Raw genomic sequence first — 24,055 nt, forward strand, 5'->3', positions numbered from 1 at the left:
GGTCCCCCCAACCCCTTCTCCCAGGAAATCAGACTGCAGAGGGGAACTCAGAAGTCACCTCCACACCAGCCCAAAGTCCAAAGGAGCCCAGAGCTTCCTTGGGGTGCTGCCAGTTCCCTAGAGCATCCTCTATGGCTGGGGCCATGGCCTTCATGGCTTATAGGGGTCTGGTCTGGAGGGACAGCACTCACCTGGGCTGGGGGGCTAGGGCCTCCTGCTGGGGCCAGGCCTGGGTCCTCTGCAGGCTGGGCTGGGGGGGGGTCTAGGTCCATCCCTTCTCCTCCTGGCCAGGGAGCTGGCCTGTGGGGATGAACAGAGCTGGGAGGTGGGTTGAAGGGGTTAGGAAAGGCCCAGGCCCTATCCTGGGGGGGCCGGAGACTCCCTCCAGAGGGAGGGTCAGACTTTGAAATAAAGTCTGTCTGAACAGGAAGATTCCTCCCACCCTGCCCCATCTTCCTCCTCCAGAGAGGCAGAAGCGGCTTTGGGATCCCAGATTGGATCTAGAGCTCCCCCTCCCTGTGGCTTCTGCCTCCCCCCACCAAACCCACCCATATTATCTAGACACCAGTTGGCTCCAGGAGGGAGGGAAGCCAGGACAAGGCGTAGAACGTTAAGGAAAGGAGCCTCCAGGGAATGGCCAGGGGAAGCCTGGGATTCAGCCCTGGGGGGGGGGGGGGGGCTTCCAGAGAAGATGGGGAGCCCTGGAGCCAAGAATGGGAAGCCCAGTTTGGGGGGGGGGTTCAGGGACACTGGGTAGGGACAGGAGGGCTCCAGGGGGCACAGAGTCTGGGAAGCAGGTGGACTAGATACTCAGGAGGACTCCAGGGACCCCCGGTGGGAAGGCTGAGGCTTTGAACCCCAAAAGGGAGTTGGGAACCAGGACTGGTTTGATGGCGGGGCAGGAGCACTGGTTCCCCCATCCAGGGAGGGTCCTGGGGTTGGAGAGCAGAACTTGGGTACCCTTCCAGAGGTTGTGTATGAAGGAGGGAGCTGGGGGTGGAAGAGCACATGGGACCTAAGGGGCAAAGTCTGAAGGCTGGGAAGTGTGGCCCAAAGGTAAATCTGGGGAGGGGGCTGGGTCAAGGCCCTAGCTGGGGGAGGCTCAGCTCCTGTTGACTGGCAGTCTACTCACCTTGAAGTCAGATGAGGAAGAGGAGGAGCCCAATGGTCCTGGAAGCAGACAGAAGATTAGAGGGGCTGTGGATGGGGGGCAGGGCTTGACTCAGATCTCAGCTCCCAGAGTTCCTGCTTGGAGGGACCCCCTCCATCGGGAGGGGCCCCCTGCTCTCCACAACACAACCCCACCTCTGTCCAGCCTGAGGCCCCCAGGAGGGGCTGTTTCCTCCAATCACAGCCTGGGTCAGGACTCAGGACCCTCCCCTCCTTCCTGGTCAATTCCCTGGCTCCTGGCATGAAGCCTCTCCCCCCATTCCTACCCTCCTCCACCCTCCACCCCAGGACCACCCTCCTCTCCCCCAACTGGCTGATCTGCTCTGGGGGCAGCCCCTCCCCTCAGACTCCCTGACGTGGGGGGGCTGTTCTCTGGGGGCAGTCCATCATAATCGAGCATCAGCCCAGGTTACAGTTGATGTGGACAGAGCTCTTCTGGTTCTGCTCAGCATCAGTTCCTGTAAGTCTTTCCAGGCTTCACCCTTCACAAGAGCTGATAGAATCATCTTGTTCCATTACATTCATAATCCCACAATTCCTTCAGCTCTTCCTCAAATGATGGGAATTCCTTGACTTTCCAGTTCTTTGCCACTACAAAAACAATATTTTTATATGTGAATTTTTACCCTTTTTTGTGATCTCTTTGGGATCCAGACCCAGTAGTGGCATTGTGAGATCAAAGGGTATACAACAATCTTATTGCCCTTTGGGCATAATTCGGATTGCTCTCCAGAAAGGTTGGATCAGTTCACAATTCCACCAATAATGCATTAGTGCCCCATTTTTCCCATATCCACCCCCCCCAACATCAATAATTTTCCTTTTTGGTCATAGTGGCCAAGCTGAGGAGAGTGAGGTAGTACTCAGTTGTTGCAATTTGTAATTCTCTAATCAATAATGACTTAGAGGGGTGAAGCACCAGCCCTGGAGTCAGGAGTACCTGGGTTCTGTCTCAAATACTTACTAATTACCTAGCTGTGTGGCCTTGAGCAAGCCACTTAACCCCGTTTGCCTTCCAAAAAAAAATAATGACTTAGAGTAATTTTTTATATGAGTAAAGGTAGCTTTAATTTTTTCATCCATCAGGCCTAATCTTATCATAATGATTCCCATGGACTCTATGAGTCTCCCTTAAGGTGGACCATCAAGATAGTTTCAAGACCCCTCCAGGTCCAATGTGACAGTAATTGCCTTTGCAAGCCCCTTCCTTCACCACTCATCCACACTTCCAGGGAATCATTCATTTAGCTGAGACTAAAGAGTCTGGAAACAATAACTGTCACTGCTTCCAAAGAAGACCCCATCTCCCTCCTGGGAGGACTCCGGTTTCACCCACTCTATATAAGATGAATCTGGTGATCGAAAAGGACAGTCAGCCTTCCCAAAGCCGTGATCCCCCTGGGGCCAATACAGGTTCTGCCTTTGGGGTGAGAGGGATCCCCTAGGAAAGAGAATTTGGAAGAATGCTCTCAGTGATCCTCAGCCTCCTAGGCCTCAGGAGTCTGGGTTTGGAGTGAGAGCATCTCTACACCTCAATCTCCCCACCTGTAAAGTGAATCAGTTAGAATCAATGATCTCTTTATCCCTCTCATTTAGGAATAGGGAAAATTTCCAGTGGGGTACAGGTAAGAAATGGGATTCAGTGACAGGTAGAATACCTGGCTCCTAGAAAGTACTAGAGACTGAAAAGATTCCAGGGAAAGTAGGGAAGAGAGGAGGAAGAGGGCCAGGTAGTTACTCACTGGGGGATGTGACCCTATTCCCCACAGTGAGGATGAGTGATGGTCATCTCCCATTTTCAGACCTTGAGTCCCCATCAAACCAGGCATCTAGCATTCTCAGGCACCACCCCCCTGAATGACCTAAGAGTCTTCCTGGTCATCTGAGGCCCTTTTATGGATCTAGATATACTCTTCTCTCTCAGAAATCTAGCTGTCCTTCTCAACCCTCTTATTAGGGTTCCTGCTCTCCTGGTCCCTGCCGCCTTCTCTCCTTGGTGAGAATTGGAGGGGGAGTAAAATGAAATGGACTCATAGACACTAAATAGAAGAAGCAGGGACAAGACTAGGGCTGGTGAATGGACATAGTTGAGCAGAGGATGAGGAGAGGAGGCAGGGAGAGGCCAATTGATGCTATCTCACCAGGCTCTACTCTGGAAACTACCTCCTTCCTCCCTGCAGCCAGTCAGGTCAATGTTCTTAAGCCCTTGGTGATGCCAGGTCAGATCTAGGACATCTCCAGATGACAAACAGTAAGTATGGGCAGGAGGGACACCATGGTCTTGGTGCTGAGTCTGTAAGCAATAACTCTCCACCATTTTCCCAGTTTCTTTGATCTTGTCTCATTTTATCTTCCTGCAAATATGGGGAGGGAAATGCTGCTACGATTTCCATTTTGTAGCTGAGGAAACTGAAGCTAAGAATGATAAAGTGATTTGCCCTGGATCAGACAGCTGGTAACTCCTAAGGCAAGATTCAAACCCAGGACTTTCTGACCCCCAAGTCAGGGTCATCTCTAATAACATGTTCTCTGTGCTGACAGATCTTGGAGCCCTTGAATACAAGGAGGACCAGGACCTCATTTGCTGCTAAAATTAGTCACATCCCATCATTCTTGTGATGTTCTTGGTCCTCCAGCTAGACTTGACTCATCCTGGCAAGTCTCATTAGGGAAATGATGTGAAATCTTGTTTCCTTTCTAGGTCTTTGCTGATGTTCTGTCTTCTTTTTCTATGAGAGTTGGGCAAGGATTCTCTCTCACCTTCCCTCAGAGCTGGCATTGCTCCCAAGTTGACTAAGGGATCCCCTTTCTTCCAAGTTAATTCATATGCATTGTAGTTATCCAGGGACTGACTCACCTCCCTCATGGGTATGTTCCCTTCCCTCAATTCTACCCTCTGAGTCCCCAAGGTCTCCTGGGAAAATTTTTTCTAGCTTGTAGATCTCTTGAGGAGACAGGGAGCTAGAGGCAGGGATAACTCCATGGAGCAGATGAAATAAAGAAGGCCAGAGAGTACTAAAAGCAGGCTGTCTTCACTGAATAAGTTTTGGGGCTTAGAGCCAAGACAGTACTGCCTCAGAGAGCCCTCCCCTCCTTCTAGATAGCCAGGCAGTGCAGTAAATAGAACAGCAGGCCTGGGTAATTCAGCCCTAGACACTAGCTGTGTGATCCTTAACCTCTCTTTGTCTTAGTTTCCTCAACTGTAAAATGCTATTCACAGACTATGGACAGTAAGGGACTCTTAACCATACCTACCTTTCAGGGTTATTATGAAGACCTGATGAGATAATGGGAAGGGGAGAGGGAAATACTTAGGATAAATGCCTCTTCCTTTCTTTTCCCCATCCAAGGCATCTATTTGTCCTAGAATCTGCTTCAGGAAGGTGGGGTACCTACTTTTGGTCATCAAGAGCCTGTAGCCTCAAGAGGCTATGCCAGCAGTAGTCTGAGACCCAACCATTCACTCTTGGGTTGACAAGAAATAGTAGGATGACCACTGGATACTGGACCAATGGAGCCTTTCAAATACTTGAAGAGAATAATCACGGCTCTTCTTTGCATGGTTTCCTTTTCAACATTCTTTCATCCAAGTCTCACATGGCATGACCTCATGGACTTTCACCAGTCCTTGGCTGAACCATATCCAGTGTACATTTGGCTCTCCTAAACAAGAGGTCTAGAATTGGATGTAGTAAGACAGATGTGGTCTGGCCAGGACAGGGGACAAGTGAACCATTTTTCTTGTGCCTAACCTTTCCTGAAGATTTTGACTTTGTGAGTTTAGCCCATATTTGCAGAAGTTTTTCTGGCAACCTGAGAACACAAGTGTCTCACATTGTCCTGGAAGCTAGGTCAAAAAGACCTCCAGATAGTTTTTTTCACAGATGATCTGTTATCCAGCTAGGTATCCTCATCTTTTCCTTTCAAAATTCATTTTCTGAACTTGCATGTTGCCAGTCAAGATGTTTTTGAATTATAAACCTGTCCTGTATGGTGTTAATTATCCAAATCTGCTATCATTTCCCCAATTCCCTCCCACTTCATGTTTGACAGAATATGACAGAAATGAGCCTTAGATAAACATCTCATACCAGGATCCACAAGAAGTTCAAAATGAATGCTGAAGATCCTATCATTTTCTTTTCAATTGGAAGAAAAATCAACTCGTTGGAAAGGCTCCAGGAAGGCACGGACTCTTAACTAAAAGGCTGAGAGGTAGTTACCAAGATACCATCATTTTGATTGCATGAAACTGAAAAACCTCTGCAGCAGCAAAATATACTCAAAAAGAATAAGGAGGGAAGCAACCTGTACTTTCCCCTCCGCCTCTGAAGTTTCAGTTTCCCTTTCATAGACAGGACTTTGTTAGAACAAAGAAAGAGGACGAAAGAAATTTGTCTTTGGCCAGCAGAGGGCAACAAATTCCAACATTTGTTTTGTCTGAATTTATATCTGACCACTGAGCCCACATAGCTCCTCAGGCACAGCACTTCTTAGCACTCCACCACTCAAATCCAAATCACATGGCTGTTATGGCATTAGTTCCTGATATCATAATTTTTCTTGAAAACAAAGGGGCCACTGAAAGTATGCCTGAAAGAAATTCAAGACCATACATTATCCTGGAGAAGGTCAGCACCATGGAGAGTGCCTCGGAATCTACTCACAGTTGGTGTCATTCTACCTACTTTCTACCTGCAGTACAAGATTCTCTCTCCTTCTCCATCCTGGAACTGACTACCCCGGAGTGGCATCAGAAGAGATGATGGCTCCTGGTCATGTAACCCCCACCCCACAGACTGTGGACAGCAAGACTGGAGTTTGCTGTGAAAGTCTTTCCACACTAATTACATTCATAAGGTTTCTCTGCAGTGTGAATTCTCTGATGTACAGTAAGATAGCAGCTCCTTGTGAAAGTCTTTCCACATTGCTTACACTTATAAGATTTCTTCCCAGTAAGGTTTTTCTCATGTACAGGAAAGTGTTTCTCTCAATCATGCTCACTGCTAGAGAATGAGGAAGGACTAAGATACATATTATTACAGGGACCATGGACCCTGAAGTTCTGCCTCATTTACTTTCATTGTAGGTTGGGCAATTTTGAATCCCATAAAAGAGAAAAACACTGAACTTTTTTCCACATGAACTTCTTCTCTCAGAGACAAAGGGGAAGCTTTTTGGATTCTCACAGAGATTACAGAATATTTTTTCTGGATAAAATTATTGATTTAAATCAAATGTAAAATATAGAATCAAGAATTAATTCCCTAATATTTATTGTAGTTCTTTTTCTGGTGGCAGGGAGCTGGAGACTGAAGGGATGTCCAGCAGTTGGGGAATGACTGAGTAAATTGTGGTATTTGATTGAGACAAAATGTTGTTCTGTTGTGGGAAGTGATGAATAGGATGCCCTCTCTAAAAAAAACTTACAAGAGCAGATGCAATGGGAAATGTACTGAACACAAAGTAACAGTAATGTACAATGATCAGTTGTGAATAACCTATCTTTTCTCAGCAATGCTGTGATCCAAGAGACCTCTGAAAGATTTATGATAAAGAATACTTGCTTTCTCGAGGAGGGGAAGTGGGGTGGGAAGAAAGAAGAGAATTTGGAATTCAAGGTCTGGAAGTGGATGGTAAAACTTATTTTTGCATATAATCAGGGGGAAAAATAAACCAAAATATAAAAAAAGATTAAATCTCTCACTAATCAAGTTATGAAGGAGATGCTTTTGAGAGCTAAATAAAATCACAGTAAAATTCATTTGGGAAAACCGAAGATCCACAATATCAAGGAAATGATGAAAAGCAGGGAGGACATATGGGGAACAGCACCTGAAGACCTCAAACTACATTCTAAAGCAGCAATTTCCCCAAATCATCTGGCATTAGTCAATAGAGAGAAATCAATTGGAAGGGAAATAGACATATTTGAAATAAAAAATCAAAGAAATGACAACTAAAACTAATAAAATGACTAATAAAAGTTGACAAAACCTTTAGCTAATCCCATTACAAACAGAGGGAGAGCAGAAAAATCAAGCAGTTAAATAGTAAATGAGAAAGATAAAATCATAGAAAAACCAGAAGCAATAAGGAAACACAAAACATTATGCAGTTTTATAGTAAAGACTCAGAGGGATTTCTCTGAAAACAGTCCAATTATCAGAATGTTACAGGGAAACATAAGGCCAAAAAGCAAATAGTTCATAGTTCAATTCTGGGTCTTTCCATAGTAGATTCTATCAAGGGCTTTGTAACATTCCTTGCTTCTGTGAGAAACTCCTACCTTAAAACAGACCTTGAACTGATAACTGTCACCTGGGTACTCTATTTCTGCCAAATAACTAGGGAAAACATTGTGCTAAACTTATACTTTCTGTCATTTTATTTTAACCCTATATTTTTAGGGTTTACACAATCAGATAACACATTAATACATAAAGGTATCATTGATTATTTTGATACTCTTGCCCACCCATATAAGGTCTGAACTGACAGAAACAATTAATACCAGGATGACTGTCTCCTTTTCTGATTGAATATTTTATGTTATTATCAGATAGGTTAGAGACATATAAAACATTGGGATTTTTACCTTTCTAAAATGTCCTAAGCATAAGAATCTGTTTAAGTCTCTTATAGAGACAACCAGAGCAGTTTTGTGCCTTCCCATTACTGGGAAAGTGAAACTTGTAGATATACTTCGAGGGAGACCAGGCTGTTCCCACAGAGTCAATCTTCAGATGTGTAGCTGGAGAGACCCAGATCTTGAGGAGGGAAGAAGCTAGCAGACTTCTAAACCTTAAATAGAGGCTGAGAAAGCAATCTTTGATCAGAAATGTAATATTTCAGAAATCTCACTTGCACAATACAAAGTGCTTATCATTTTAGGGAAAACTTCATTTATTCCTATGGTCCTGAGTGTTTTTAATAGGAAAGGGTATGACATTTTGTCAAAGGCTTTTTTTGGGCATCTACAGATAATCACATGACTTCTCTAAGTTTTGAGTCTACTTGGGCATTTTGAGGGACCTCATTAGCTCAGATTGAATGGAAATAGCAATTGCTTCTGCTTTGTCCAGAATCCTCATTGTTATGACTCAAGATTCTTACTAGCTGTTTGACTCTGGGCTAGTCACTTATCCTTGCTTCTCATTTGTAAAATGAGGTGGAGAAGGTCAAGCACTCCAGTGGCTCTGCAAGGAGAACCCATCGAGTCTGACATGATTGAAATTGAAGCAGGGGAACTTTGAGCTGAAAGAGATATTATTATCTCCCTACTCACACCAGCCTTTTTTTTCCCCCTCTTAAGAGGCAAATGTAGAGCCTGAGCCAGGATGGCTGAGTAAAGGCAGGGACTCCTGTGAGCTCTCCTCCAAACTACTCCAAAATATTTTTGAATGATAACTCTAACCAAATTCTAGAGTGGCAGATCCCACAAAAAGACCAAGTGAATTAATTTTCCAGCCCAAGGCAACTTGGAAGATTCTTGGGAAGGGTCTGCTGCACCAAGGCTAGAGAGGGCCTGCAGAAGCTCACTGGAAGAAACCAGGAACAGATGAGGCACCTTGGTCCATAGCAGCAAAAGCTGTCCAGGTTTGTCAGCCCAAGGATTGCCAAGGGCAATTGGGAAGGTCAGCAGGAAAACTCTGCCACACCAGGGCAAGAATGGAGTGCAGGTCTTAGCACAGATCTGGCCCCTCAGGGACCAGGAGCAGATCTGGGGAGCCACCTGGCAGCTGCTTCCAGAGAACTCAGCCCACAGATGGTAAGGGGGCTGGGGGAGCTTGCAGAAGTCTCTGTTATCCTTGAGGCAGGACTCTATGTTTTCACCCATCATAGGTCATTGTTCCATCAGTGTTTGTTTAGATTGCTTCTCAGACACAGTGGTACAGGATGGTGTCAGGGGACTAGGGAGTGAATTGTGTTAACATGTTTCTTGTCCTGGTCTCCCTGGTCACTCCCTCCCCTTCTTCTCTTCACCCTAAAAATCCCTTTTAGCAGGAAATAAGATTGCAAAGGGGAACCTCAAAGCCATGTACAAACCATCCCAAAGAGCACAATTTATCATATTTGAACAACTTTATATCATAGAGTAAATAAAATTCACATTCTAGGAATATTTGTGGACTGAGAAGAGACCATCTAGAAGATACAGATTCAAGGGTTCTGGTGCTAGTGTGTATGTAAATTCCATAACCTTCTTAGCTGAAGATCATCAAAAGTTCCTTCAGGATGAGGACTCTGAGATGATTTGGAGAGGTTAATGAACAGATCCCAAGAGAAAACCTGGTCCATTTCCTGCCCCTTTCCAACCCTATAAAATTGAGACCTCAAACCCTTTCCCCACATAGGGTCCATACTTCCTAGTGATCCCATCTCCAATCCATGGTTACATGAGTGATGCTCTCTGCTTTACCTCTCCCCACTCTTCCTCCCTTCATCACCCCCTTCCCTGTCCATAAGCTATACCCTCTGCTTCTGTATCCCTCCCCACTTTTCCTGATTGTTACCCTGATTCATGCTGTGGTCTTTTGTCAAAGTATAATTACTATAAATTTTTATAACTATTTCTGATCAAAGGTTAGTGTTTCTTATCTATTGTGAGGAATGGAATGTGTTCTTAAACTTTGAAAGAAAGACTTGTCCTATCTTTAATTCCTTTATAATTTAAAAGGAAATCTTGTCCTTCCCTCTTTAAATGGAAGAAATAATTTGGTCTTCTTTTAGACTTCAAAAACAGGCACTCACCCTGTCCTCCTGGTACTGAAACTCAAAAAAATGTTAACTCTTTCATGGAAAATAGCATTGTAGTATTGTTCTTTGAGATCAAATAACTGAATGATCTCCAGGCAAGTTTAAGGTTTTTTTTCTGCTTTTCTTATGTCTATTCTGTTTCCCCTCCCCTTTTTGCAGTATAAATTTTCTTGACTCCTTCAACTAGGGAAGATCATTCTTAGATGGCCTCCATTACCTACTGGTTGTGGGGGAAATTCCAGAAAATAAAACTTCATGTGTAAACTAGTTTTTCATAGTGTTGTTAAGTTATTTTAACTGTGTTTTAAGGTTCTAAATTTTAGGTAAATATTAGTGGTACCTGTGGACCTGGATAGAAGGGAATTTTGAGGAGGGACTCAGACATATTCCTTAGAAGAGAGCTGTAAAACAGATCCTCAGTCTGTAGTCAGTTGTGCTCCTGGGGAGAAAAACAGCTTTCTAACTTTTAAAATCTTAGTTCTATTCTGAAACTGTTTTAAGCTAACTGATGTGAGTTTAAACAATTTTGACTGAGATAAAAACAAACTTTTCCTCCAGGCAACAGCATAAGAAGAAAACAGGTCTTGTCTGAATATTTCTTTGCTTTTCAAACTCAACTGCTCTAGTCTGAACCCTTGTTCCTGTTTGCTGTTTTGAAGCTAAGTTTCTCTGGGAATTTTACCTTTGGTTTTGGGTTTCTCACAGGTTGGTAATAATTGTTTTGGTTTGAATCGATCAGTTGGGTGCTGAAGACTTGTTTCCAGATCTAAGTGATGAGTGGCATAGTGGCTAGATCTGGCCCTTTTGTTTGATAAAGAGCAAAGAATTTGTCTGTCATCTCTATCACATGTCCAGTGTCTAGTATGAGTCTTTTGTTTGTTCAATGTCTTATTATGTCTTTTGGTGTTTTGATTTTATAGTTATTGCTGTTTAATGGTTTTATTTGATCATAGGACAATCTAAATCTAGGATTAGAGATGTAACAGAGAACACTTGCTTTTTATATGACTAAACACCATAGTTTCAAAGTTGCCAACATTGGTGCAAATTAACAAGTGATGGCCTGAAATTAGGTTGGTCAAGTTGGGGAGCTTTTGAAAGACCTAAATCGAACTATGTTTTTAAAAAACTTTATTTATTTAAGACAATTGAGTTAAATGACTTGCCCAAGGTCACACAGCTAGGCAATTAAGGGTTTGAGACTGGATTTGAACTCAGGCCCTCTTGACTCCAGGGCTAGTGCTCTATCCACCATGCCACCTAGCTGCTCCCTAAATTGAACTATTTTAAAACAAAACTAATTTTAAAAACTAATAAGACATCTAATAAGGAAGGGGAAAGTTCTCGCTATTGGTATAGTGAGATGCCTCACAAAACACAAAGCTCAAATTTCTTCACAAATTTCATTTGTAAGACTTGAAGAAAGGTGTTTTCTCTTCCTTCTGAGAAACTGTCTCTTTTTCCAAACCTTTTACCTCCCTGAGCTTCATCCCTTCCCCACTGGAACTGTGGTATCTTCAAAACCATCTCTTCTCCCCTCTTCCCTCTTTAAAAGCTCCAGTCTGTCTTCCTTTTTCAACTACTGTTCTTCCTCCCTATTAGTTGCCTTCTTTACCTCCTAAAAGCTCTGGTTTTGGGGAACCCATCCCTTCTGCAACCTGGGTTATAATCTATCTGCTCCCCTCTATCCTACCCTCCCTAGTCCTAAGGAAATCTCTCCCTCTTTTCCTCCTCCTCCCATTCATCTTCTCTTCTGTATCCTAATTTTCCTCATTCTCATTCCTTTTCCTCTTCTCGTTCTATTCCCTCTTTTCCTCCTTTTTTTATATACCCTTATCCCTCTTCTCTCTGGTCTCCAATTTCTTCCCTTTCCTTTCTTTTCACATCTTATTTCCCCAATATTAATCTCCTTCGTTACATCTTTGTTCAATTTCTTCCCCTTCCTCTTTTGTCTCATCTCCTCTTTCCCCTCATCCTAATCCCTCTGTAACCTCTTCCCTCTACCCTCCAATGTCCTCCCCTTCCTTTTCCAGCTCCTCCTTCTATCTCCCCCATATCCTAATCCTTCTATAACTTCTTGTCTTTGTCCTTCATTTTCTTCTTCCACTGTAACTTCTTTTTTTCCTCAAAATTCTTCCCCAAATAATACTCCCACTATGACCTCTTTAAGTCCCCCAATTCCTTCACCCTCTTCTCTCTGTTCCAATTCCATCCTCTTTTGCTTGGATCTCATCTCCCTCTTATAGTTCTGTTTATTCATCTTTTCAGTTTCAGCCCACTCACTCTTCTTACCCTCTTGCCTCATCTTCTCCATCTTCTATCTCCTCTTCCTATCCTCCATTGTATCCCATTTTCCCTTCCTCAGTGTCTTTCCTTTGTCTATGCTACCCCTCCTCTTTCTCTTGTCCTGAAAGATCCTATTTCTAATGAGGTTTCCCCAGTTCCAGGTAAGAGCCCAAAACCCGATCCCTGTAGGATGTTATCTTAACTGTGTTTTAAGGTTCTAAATTTTAGGTAAACACCTTTTAAGGTGATAAGTAAACCATACCCTCTGATAGGTCCAACTACAAGTGGAGGACAGGTTACCCCACTATCAAGCTTTATAAGTGTCCCACAGTATAAATTCAAGCCATGGGAAAGAGTTGAATTACGGGATTCAAAAAAAAGATTTCCCTGATCCTGTCTTTAAGATCTAATAGATTTTAGTGATCAATTTAAAGTTAAAGTGAAATCCCATCACCCAGGGATTCCAGACATCTGTCAGTTAATCATAGCTTTACTTGGGAAGGGCAAAGCTAAGAATTGGTACAGAAAAACAAAAATACAAGCCATTTTTAAGGAACTTCAGGAAACAGATTGACTAGTTTATACAGATTAGCAAAGGCACTATATGGAAGGCAAAAGCTTTGGGAGATGCTGTAATAGAGGTCATCCCACTTCCCCAACCAGTATATTTTCCAAAAATCCAAAATTTATTCAGACAAGATGAAACAGTATTTCAATTTTTTGATCATTAGCAGAGGCTTTTGATATAAATTCTGGTCTAAAGCATGATAGAGGAAGACAGACTGAATTTCTTTTTATTTTTTTTAACACTCTCCAGCCTTTTCTGTCACAAAATATTAAACTTATCCAGACAGAATGACAAAATAAGCATCCATGGGTCATAGCTGAATTGGTAGCTCAGTGGTCATTAACACTGGCCACCCAGTTAGACAAAAATCTCCAAGAGAAGAGAGTTGCAAGCAAAAAAAGATAAAACATTCTCTATGCAACTTAAGCAATGCATGTTTTTATTGCAAGAAACTAGAGTATAGGTGAAAACAATGCAAGATCCTTCTCAAAGATTTAGAAAGCAATAAAATAATATATTAGAAAGCATTAAAATGCCCTTCCCCACAGCCTTAGGAGTGCTCTGAGGTAGGCTTGCAGTATCCAGTCCTACTTGTCAGATTGTAAGACATTGTTATTAAGGACTCTTGGAGATACAAAAAAACATATCAAGAAGAAAGAATAAATCAGAAGTTTATATTTGTGTTTGCTTTCTCCCTCTCATGATTCTTGATTGTAGGGGGCTGCCCTCTTTTGAGCTTTCTAAGTTTGCTCCTCATAGATAGATCTTATCTTTGAGGCCTGACCATTTTTCCAGCAACCCTAGGTCTCCTAGAGATGCTATTATTCCTTCCAAAATGCCCTTCATGTTTTTAGTTGATCTATAGCTGACACAATCATGTCATCTTTGATCAAAAGGGGGGAAAACAGCAAAGTATAATAATTACTATTTCTGATCAAGGGTTGATGTTCTTACCTATTTTTTTTTTTAGGTTTTTTCGAGACAAATGGGGTTAAGTGGCATGCCCAAGGCCACACAGCTAGGTAAGTGTCTGAAACCAGATTTGAACCCAGGTAATCCTGACTCCAGGGCTGGTGCTTTATCCACTGCACCACCTAGCCACTCCAGTTCCTTATCTATTGTGAGGAATGGAATGTGTCCTCCTTAATCTTTGACAGGAAGACTTGTCCTTCCATCTTTAATCTCTTTATAATTTGAAAGGAAAATCTTGTCCTGCCCTCTCTAAATGGAAGAATTTCAGCCTTTCTTTAGACTTCAGAAATAAGTAACTCACCCTGCCCTCTTAGTACTGAAACTCAAAATAATGTTACCTCCCTCAAGGAAAATATCATTGTAAAAGGATGTTCTGAGATTAAATAATAGAATGGTCTCCAGGCAAGTTTAAAGTTTTGTCCACCCTTGCTATGTATAGTCTTTCACTTCCTCTTGATGCTATATAAATTTTTTGATCTCCTTCAACTTGGGAACATTATTCTTAGATGGTCTCCATTACCTCCATCCCAGAGAATAAAACTTCATTTCTAAGCTATTTTTCATTATTGTTGTTGCTATGTTATTTTAACTGTGTTTTAAGGTTCTAAATTTTAGGTAAACACTTTCCCAGTAAATACTCAAAAAACCAAGCATACTTACCTCCATTTCTTTGATTATCAATTCACTTGGAATCCTGTGATAATCTCTAACCAGCAACTAGGGTCAGAAAAAGTGTGACCCAATGGTAAAGTTGGGGGTGGTGCCCTTTAGGATGTAATTGAAAGTCTGGTTAAGATTTAGGGGCAGGAGTAGTTAGATGGCACATTGAATAGAGTACCAGCCCTTAGTCAGGAGGACCTGAGTTCAAATCCGACATCAGACACTTAATAATTACCTAGCTGTGTGGCCTTGGGCAAGTCACTTAACCCCATTGCCTTGCAAAAATAAAAAAAATAAAAGATTCAGGGGCTGGGAAAGTCAGGCAGGAGCTGGGTCTTGAAGGGAAGAATATTCCTGATAGCCACAAGAGGACACTTGTTAGGAGGTAAGAGGGAGAGAAGGAGGCCCAATGGAGAGGGGGAACCAGCAGGAGCCAGGAGGAGTCCCATGCCACCTGAAGACTTGGCTGGCAGAAGGCAGTGGTCTCAGCTCCTAGATCTCCTGCTTACAGCTACCTCACTTTGGGTGGGCTGTCCCAGTCCTAAAACCATCACCCTGCTCAGTTCCTGAGGCCACAAGATGGGCCTTTTCTCCCGAGGAACTCAAGACTCCCCCCCTCTTCCTCCCAGAAAATGTTCCAATACCCTTTCTGGTCTTCTACTTCACTCCCTTCACTTCCTTTACAACCTAGGGATCTAGGTCTCCTGGCCTCCAGAAGGCAGAGCCATCTCAACTCCATAGGCTTCATCAGGGAGGGTCCTCCTAGTCTCAAAAGCCCCACTCAGACTAGCCCCTGAGTCCTCCAGGATCATCCCTTTCCTCCAATCAGACCCAAAGCTAGGACCTCAGGACCCTGCCCACCTCTCCTTCCAAAGCCCTGCCTTTCAAGTCCCCCCCCCCCCACTTCCCTACCTCTTAATCCACTAGGTCATCAAGGTAACCATTTTGAACTTAACAAATATTAATTAAATTGACTCATAAAAGAACTTACTGTGCTAAAGGCCTTGGAACAGCCTTTCTTTTTTTTTTCATTCATCTTTTCTGACTTATTTTTCTCCCTCAGCCCTTCCTGCTTTCCCTCCAAACTCTCCTCTGGGGAGACAATCTCCATCTCCATCTGGGTGAAAATTTACTACATCCGGGGCTCTGAAGGTCACCTGGGTTCATCTCCTTTAGATGGTCTGGTCATTCTTCAGGAATCCAAGTGACCTGGCTGCCCCAGAGCTGCCTCTATAAGGACCATGACAGTTCTGGCAACAGGATCACATAAGAGATAATGTAGAGGGTCCCTAAGGTGACCTATAGAGGGTGCCTATAACCAGCCCCAACTTCCTTTCCCTTCTTCCTGAATCCCACTCCTCTTTTCTGCCTCCAGACTGACCCTTGACTAGGATCTCCTCCCCTGACTCTGCCTCCCAGGTCTGGGACCTTGTCTCTTCTCCCCTCTGACCTATGGGCCTATTTCTGGGCCCTGAAGCTGGCAGAGGTTTTGCTCTCAGAGGACCTGCCCCTCTCCTGAATTGGGCTGCTTTGGACCTAGTTGCCACTGGGCTGTCTCCCTAGGAGACTGGGAGCTTCCTGGGAGGTTGGCACTATAGGTTTGTGACCACTGAAGATTTAAACAATGCTGGCACACAGTAGGGCCTTTCGAAATCCTATTGACTTGATCTGAGAACTGGTAAAGGAGAGGGATCCAGAGGGGCCTGGGAAGGCTGGGGGACCTGAGGCAGGCCAGGAGTAGCACCCCTCCCCCAGGCTACCAAGGACAGGGTCTGGGGGAGCCTGCGGGACTCTGCCCACAAGGCTCAGGGGGAAGGGGTTTCCTGGACCTTCAGAGGTCCCAGGGGAGAGCTTGGCCGCCAGAACAGAGGGGGTGGGGCAGGAAGAAGCTTTGTGTATCAAGGACAGGATCTGTGTGGAAGAGAGACTAAGGAGGGAGGTGTCATCCTTGGGAGTCAGCTGGAAGGAGGGACAACTTAAATAAAACCAAATGGTGGAGGGGGCTAGCAGTTTGGGAAGAGGCGGCTGGGGTCTGTCAGTTTGAAACACAGAAGCTGAGAACAGGCTGGGTTGGGGGCGTCCTGCTGGTTTCCCTCTGAGGCCTCTTTTGAGAAAGACAAGGCCCCTTTGGGGGGACTGCCAATTCCTAGAGCATCTTCCATGTCTGGGGCCATGGCTGATGGGGGTCTGGTCTGGAGGGAGGGCACTCACCTGGGCTAGGTGGCTGGGGCTCCCGGGGCTCATTCCCTTCAGGCCCCCTGCTGGCTAGGCTGGGGGGGCAGAGTTCTGTCCCTTTTCCTCCTGAGCAGGGGGTTGGCCTGAGGGGATGAACAGAGGGGGGAAGTGGGGGGGGTTAGAAAGTCCTAGGTTGCAGTAAGCAGGAGCCCTTGGACAACCGAGCCTTGAGTGCAGCTCACCAAAGGTAGGGGAGTGGAGAGAGACTTCTGAGATCTGTCCTCTGCCCCTGGAACAGGACTCTGGGGCTCTGACCACATTCAGATCCTGATCGTAGTCTAGGCCCCCCCATAGAACAACAGCCCCCCCCACCTCCGCCTCGGCCCCGTGGCAGAGGGGGGTGCTTGTGGTCATTCACAGACCAGGAGGGAAGTCAGAGTTTCACACACTGAGATCCTTGGATGGGTGGGGGAGTTATACCAATAATACTCAAAAGCTCTGGAAGCACCCTAGTCTAAACAATCCTTCAAATAACTGAAGACAACGATCTTATCCCCTTCATCTCTTCTCTTCTCCTAGGGAAATTTACCCAATTCCTTCCACAAATTCTCTGGTCCCCTTACCGTTGGGGTTCTTCTCTTCTGGGCATATTTCTCCGGACACATTGTCCATATCTTTTCTAAAATCTGACGCCCCAGAATGAATGGAATTCTCCAGATGTGGACTGACAAAGGCGGGGCATTTCAGAACTACTGCTCAGGAGTCTAGGGGGAGGGGGAGAGAACTTGGCAGTCTCTGAGGGAGGACATTGTTAACAACTGAAAGGGAAACCTCGAGGAGACTTCATTCTGATGGTTCACAGGGGAGATGTCACTGATAGAATGAAAAATGTAGGGACTTGTCTTCTTTCTAGAAAACTGGTCTATCAGATAGTTGTATTATAGAGAAGGGAAGGAAATAACATTTTTTTTTTTTTTTTGTAAGGCAATGGGATTAAGTGGCTTGTCCAAGGCCGCATAGCTAGGTAATTATTAAGTGTCTGAGACCGGATTTGAACCCAGGTACTCCTGACTCCAAGGCCGGTGCTTTATCCACTATGCCACCTAGCCGCCCCTTTTTTTTTGAATTTTTTAAATCAGTTCCCCCTTCCCCTCCCAAGTTTCACAGAAGGATCAAATGAGATCTTGTTTATGAATCACACATTAAGTGCTGCATAAATCTCATCCTCTTCTCTTCCCTTCCTAGTCCCATTCCTCTTACATCTCCCTTTCTAACCCCCAGACAGAGCATGACCCCAAACCAGCTCATATCCTTTCTTCTTCCCCATCCCCTGCCCTCCTCCATGGGATCCACAAAAGAAATATGGGTCAGGGGCAGCTAGGTGGTGCAGTGGATAGAGCACTGAGTTAAAATCTGACCTCAGATACTTAATAATTACCTAGCTGTGTGGCCTTGGGCAAGCCACTTAACCCCATTGCCTTGCAAAAACCTAAAAAAAAAAATATGGGTCAAAGTGGAGCAATGTCTGTGCTCTCACTGGGCAGTCTCAGGTCATTATCCTCAAGATGTTCTGACTCTTTCTAGCTGTAAGGCAGGGCAGTTTCATCACCCTTGCCCCCAAGGTCCCAGACCTCTCTGACTGACAAGAATCCTCAAAGGAACCAGAGGAACCCGGCAATTCTAAGGATGTTTGGCCTCTCAGTGGGAAACTCAGTTCTGTCCTCAGAAACCAGCAACATTGCAATGTGCTACTGGACAATGGATGTCAGTTTACCCTAGACCCAGTGTTTGGATAGACAGCAGGACCCCATCAACCCCATATAGGGACTGGAACATGTGATGATTTGAGACAGCCAGATCGCTCAGGAAGGACATCATTGAAGCAGCAACCAGTGCCCCTAAGGTCTGTGCAGAAGCAGACAAAACTGAATGGAGACAAACTGCATTCTAGCAATGTAAACAGACTTCAATTGAAGCCCCATAACTCAATATTATAAAAATGACAGAGGGCATTCAACCCTTGACTGTTCTTGGTTTTCTTGACTTAGCTAATATCTTATTTTGTGCCCATTTCTTCAGACTCTCAGCCTTGGCCACCAGCACTTGGAGGCCATCTGAGTACCAGAGACTTCCCAGATGGGACTGTATGAATGCCATAACGACTGGAAGTTATGACCCCACCCCTTCCTGTAAAAACCAGCCCCACAGTTACAGGTGGACATCTGACCCATCTCAGTTGGGCTATGGGCCCTCATGAAATACAAATCCTCTCACAGTGTGTGAAATTCTTGTTGTTTGCCCTTCATTCTCAAAAAGGACCATGGCATCCAGTAAGTATGCCATGATCTGCAAGTGGATTGGATTTAAGACCATGCAAAGTTCTCTCTAGAGCAATCTGGGTCCAGTGTCCAGATATGGATCAGGATGACTGGAGAAATTCTTAAGATACATATCAAAGTCAGAGACAGCTCTGGCCCAGTCTGAGATAAGCCGCTTTCTCGCAAGAACATCACTGATGTAAAGAAGGCATGCCACCTAGTGTGTTTTGGAGACAGCCTACTTGACAGTCCTACTTTTACCCATCTGCACCATCACATAGAAAGACCTCCACCTTTCAATGGGGCCCAGAGCAACAGAAGCTTCTGAGAGCAGCCAAGCTGGCAGTCAGTCAAGTATTGCCCTTAGGTGATGACTTCAAGGCAGAGGCCTCAACCACAGCCACCCAATTTGATTTGCTCGAGTCTATAGGACTCACCAGTACCAAGGGCTGGCTGATGGGGTTCTAATGCAGGAAACTCCCATACATTGCCCTCCTTGTCTCTGGTGACCCCAGAACTCTTGTCACAAGTCCTGTCCCCAGAAGGCCTGAATTACTTCAGGAAAAAACTCCCCTAGGAAGTTGGGTTCAGCCACTGATACCAGCCTTTTAAAACAGAAATGGTCATGGTAGCTCAGGGCTAGGAGAGGCCCCCAGGGAGTCACTCATGAGTAGGGGGCATCATCATCATCATGATTTGTCCTTCATTTTTTTTAGTTTTTTGAAAGGCAAATGGGGTTAAGTGGCTTGCCCAGGGCCACACAGCTAGGTAATTATTAAGTGTTTGAGGCTGGATTTGAACTCAGATACTCCTGACTCCAGGGCCGGTGTTCTATCTACTGTGCCACCTAGCTGCCCCTTGTCCTTCATTTTCAAAGAAGATCATGACATCAGGGAGGTGATGCCATGACAAGCATGTGAACTGGATCTGAATGAAGGGGTGCTGTGCTAAGTCACCAGCCTCACTTTCTCCTCCAGAGACTTTTGGGTCCTGTGGCCCAATATGTAACAGGATGCCTAGAGATAAGCCCAGGTGACATTCCCTCCCTCCTGCCCTGACCATTGACTAAGTGGGGCACACAGTAGTATCAACTGGCAAACAATAGGGATGAGGTTTACTTCACATATGGAAATGGTAATTTAGTTCCAATGAATGTGTTTTGGGTATCTGTAGCCTTTCACCCTGATAATACCACCTCTGGGTGAGGGCACAGAACTCTGTGGGCAGAACTGAAAGCCATCCATCTAACACTGAGGGACTCGCAGAAGCAAGGAGGAAGCTCCCTCCAGATTCAACCTGAGTCCTGGGCAGTTGCCAATGGATTTTGTCTGGTCTGGCCAATGGGCCCATGAAGATGATTGACAGATCCAAGGCTGATCCACCAGAAGGGCTGTCCTTTGGAAAGACATTGCAGTGTTCCCACAAACCTACCCCACCATAGAAAGGGCTAGAGAAGAAGCAGACTTCAACTAGGCGGTTGACAATCTCTCAGGACCACCATCCCACATGTCCCCTTGACTACATAGGAAACACCTTGTTGGGAAATGAGATTTGTGTGATAGGTACATATATACTGTGGATATTTAGGGACTGCTAGACTTATAGCTAGTTGTGGAGTCCAGATGTAACCACCTTCACAGCATTGAAAGAATGGAGGGAATTAGGACAGCAAGTGTTAGTTATGGAATTGGGTGAACACATGGACACCATCTTGTGACTTCATTCTGCATCTAGCACAGTTTCCTTTCCATTCATTATGGGTCTAGACCAATGTCTGTCTTGGGAGAGAACTTGATTCAGTAGTGGGAGCTATGAGCAAACTTGAGGGTCTTGTTGAACCTTACTCCAGTTGACTGGGAAGCTGTCTCTTCTAATCTGCAGCTTAGAGATTTTTCAGTATTTAATTCACAATCAAATAGTTTTTATAACTACTTCTTTCAATTTGACATCTAATTGTTTCCAAACATTCCAAACTTTATGTACAAATTATCTCCATCTCTACCTCTGTATTTTATTTTCTCTTTCTTGACTTGAGTTTCCCTAAACTCTCACAGAGGGACCAAGGAAAGAGTCGCCTTTTCTCTGGGTAAGACCTAGATTTGATTTTGTTTAGAGTCTGAAGAGAAGTGAGGCCTCCTAATTGGATGGGATCTCGGCCAAGATTGAAGAACATGTTCCCAGAGGGTTAGGGGTCATCTCAATTGATCATGTCCTTTAGAAGCTGGTCTTCCACAGGAGCTGGGTCTCAATGAAAGACAAAAACCTGCATTCCAACTTAATAATTGTTACAGTAAAAATAATAACTTCCCTCACCATGCATTACTTAACAGATCAATAGGCTTGGTTTTTTGGGTTTTTTTTTTTTTTTTGCAAGGCAAATGGGGTTAAGTGGCTTGCCCAAGGCCACACAGCTAGGTAATTATTAAGTGTCCGAGACCAGATTTGAACCCAGGTACTCCTGACTCCAGGGCTGGTGCTTTATCTACTGCTCTACCTAGCTGCCCTGATCAATAGGCTTGTAAGCTTGAACCTTTGTTTCCTCAGTTACTTTGTCTTTCACCTGTCATAGTACTAGTTACCAGATCACCAGGAAATACTAGATAGGTTCTGCATATTAACCCTGGAAACATAGGCTTCAAGGTAGCAGTAGGAAGGAAAACATTGAGGTGACATCTCAGCCCCAACCAGGGGCACTGAGTCTTCCTCAGAAGGAAATTAAATCTGTATAGTAGTCTAGAGAAAGCAGCCAGCACCATGGAGAGCACCCTGGAATCTCTTCACAACTGGTCACATTCCACCTCATTCTACCTGCAATAAAAGACTATCTCCTTCACTATCCTGGAGCTGACTATCCCTGGGGTCACATCAGGAGGGCAGATGGCTCCTGGTCATGTACTCCCATTCCACTGGCTGTGGTCAAGGGACTCCTGGTAAGTTCTTTGCCCTCCTTAGGCTAACTCTGTACTAGTCTCCTCCATAGTGCTCCTAGCCTTCAGCACCACCTGGAGAGGCCTCATATCATGACCTGTGCCACTACCTGTGACTGCCTGCCAGACCTTCCCCAAGCCTCCTGTAATGGCATGACATGGCTCTGAGTGGGAGGAAGTTCCTTAAATAAGATCACACATTTTATTTTAAATTAAATCCTTTTATTCTGAACTTAAGAAATAAAATAAGCGTGTTCATAATGTAGAATAGAAAAAAATGATTCCACATGATTTCATAAAAACTATTAGGTACAGGGGCGGCTAGGTGGCACAGTGGATAGAGCACCGGCCCTGGAGTCAGGAGGACTTGAATTCAAATCTAGTCTCAGACACTTCATAATTACCTAGCTATGTGGCCTTGGGCAAGCCACTTAACCCCACTGCCTTGCAAAAAAAAAAACCAACCTAAAAAAATCTAAAAAACCTATTAGGTACAACTTGCTGTTCCTTTTAAATATATAGTAAAGATATCATGTAACTTTCTCTTTTTTCCTTATTATTATTATCCTCTTATCCTAGAAATGACCACCATATGAACTATAGACCTTACAGATATGTCCATTCCTTTAATCATCTCAACTTCAGGAATATGGGGACAAATAATTCTGTCTGATTGGTCCTAACTAATGAGTTCAATAATCTACCCAACCACAACATGGGAGCCATCCTGACTCATGTGCCCAACCCCACTTCCTAAAGAACTTCATATGCATAGGGGAATTTCATGAGTACTCCACAATACTAGCCAAAGTATGTGAAACCCCAAACTGTGTCATGCTTTTCCAATTTCCCCAACTTTTCTTACAATAATGTCCTAAAATGACTGGACTGAAAAGAGCAATCTCCCCATGGCAACTGCAAATGCAGCTGCCTCTGAACACAACTTCTCCCAATCCTGGGTATGTTATAACCCACTAGAATCTGGCCGTGTATGATTCACCCTCACAGCTGACTCCCAGACACCTTAACTTACTAAATCTTTGCAACATGATGAAGAAAAAAAATACCATAACTTTTCAGCCAACCATTGCTCAGCGACTAACTACATCAGTCAACCCAATGGCATCGGACTCTGTGGAGCAGTCTTCACAACACCAGAGGATATCAGAAATTGCCTAATTAAGGCCTACACGAGGCATCTCCAATTGAAGATATGTATCTCCAATGGTCAAACTTGGACTGAATGGGTGGACTTCCACACCCCAATGGTCATCTGATTGAGAGGAGTATAAGGGACATAGTGGGTGAGGGCTCCATTAGTTCCCCAGTACTTTATCTATCTGTGTCTCCAATATATTTCTTGCACCCTAGTAACTTCAGGTAGAAGCTTGACCTTACTGGCACACATTGGACATTCCTGACAGGCCTGAGAGGCCCTTATGGGGTTGCAGAAGAAGACAAAGGAAACTTAAGGATTCATGGATATCTATTATTAAATGACCAAACTGATGACATTGCCAAAGGATTTGTCAAATTGGCTGAAGAACATTGTGCTTTAGGAGCTACAGTGATGGACCAGTGGTTGAGCTTGGTAGTCAGTTGAGAAGCAGATGCTGGTTTAGTCAATTCTTCCTTTTGCATATGCATTATTCTATTGGAGGAAATAACTCTCCTTATGAATTGTATGAGAGACCACGGAAAGACTGTTGATAATATCATCAGAGACATGAAGAATATCTGGCCAGGGCCTATGAATGTTTTCACTGATCTTTTTTCATGGATAATCCAGGTAAATGAGTAGGATTCCTGCAAGAATCACTTGAGGTGATTATGATCATTGTTCTTGCTGTGATTTGGTTTAGATTAATCTAACGACCTGGTAGTGCATGATGATGGTCAGCCGGAGGATTGTGTTAAAACTTTATTTTGTTTTGGGCCCCATGGCTATCCTCTCCCCTTCCAGGGGATGTTTTAGCAGGAAATAAAATGGCAAAGCAGAAACTGGAAGTCAACTACAGATTATCTCAAAGATCAAAGGAGCATGATTTCCAATAGTATCTTATTTTAACTAAAATTCACATTCTAGTAGATAAGAACCCCCCTAGGTGCTAATTGTCAAACAATTTCTTCTCTTCATCAAACATTCTTCTCCCATTGACATAATATTAACACAAGTTATTTTCCTTTCCCTAAAGACATTCTATTTTCAGCAATATCCA

At 44.2% G+C, this 24,055-nt stretch overlaps 2 protein-coding genes across 2 annotated transcripts in view; one reads left to right on the top strand and one right to left on the bottom strand.

Annotated features, from left to right (window-relative positions):
- The window catches only part of LOC141510149 (uncharacterized), a 207,937-nt gene that overhangs the window by 117,072 nt on the left and 66,810 nt on the right, over window positions 1-24,055 (top strand). The gene's annotated exons all lie outside the window — the stretch shown is intronic.
- Window positions 1-24,055, bottom strand: part of LOC141510193 (uncharacterized) — a 73,066-nt gene that overhangs the window by 30,813 nt on the left and 18,198 nt on the right. The window contains 1 exon segment of the mRNA XM_074220229.1: window positions 5,978-6,143. Coding sequence (XP_074076330.1) covers window positions 5,978-6,143 — 166 coding nt within the window.

Source organism: Macrotis lagotis, chromosome 1, assembly GCF_037893015.1.
Source record: "Macrotis lagotis isolate mMagLag1 chromosome 1, bilby.v1.9.chrom.fasta, whole genome shotgun sequence".
Lineage (NCBI taxonomy): Eukaryota > Metazoa > Chordata > Mammalia > Peramelemorphia > Peramelidae > Macrotis > Macrotis lagotis.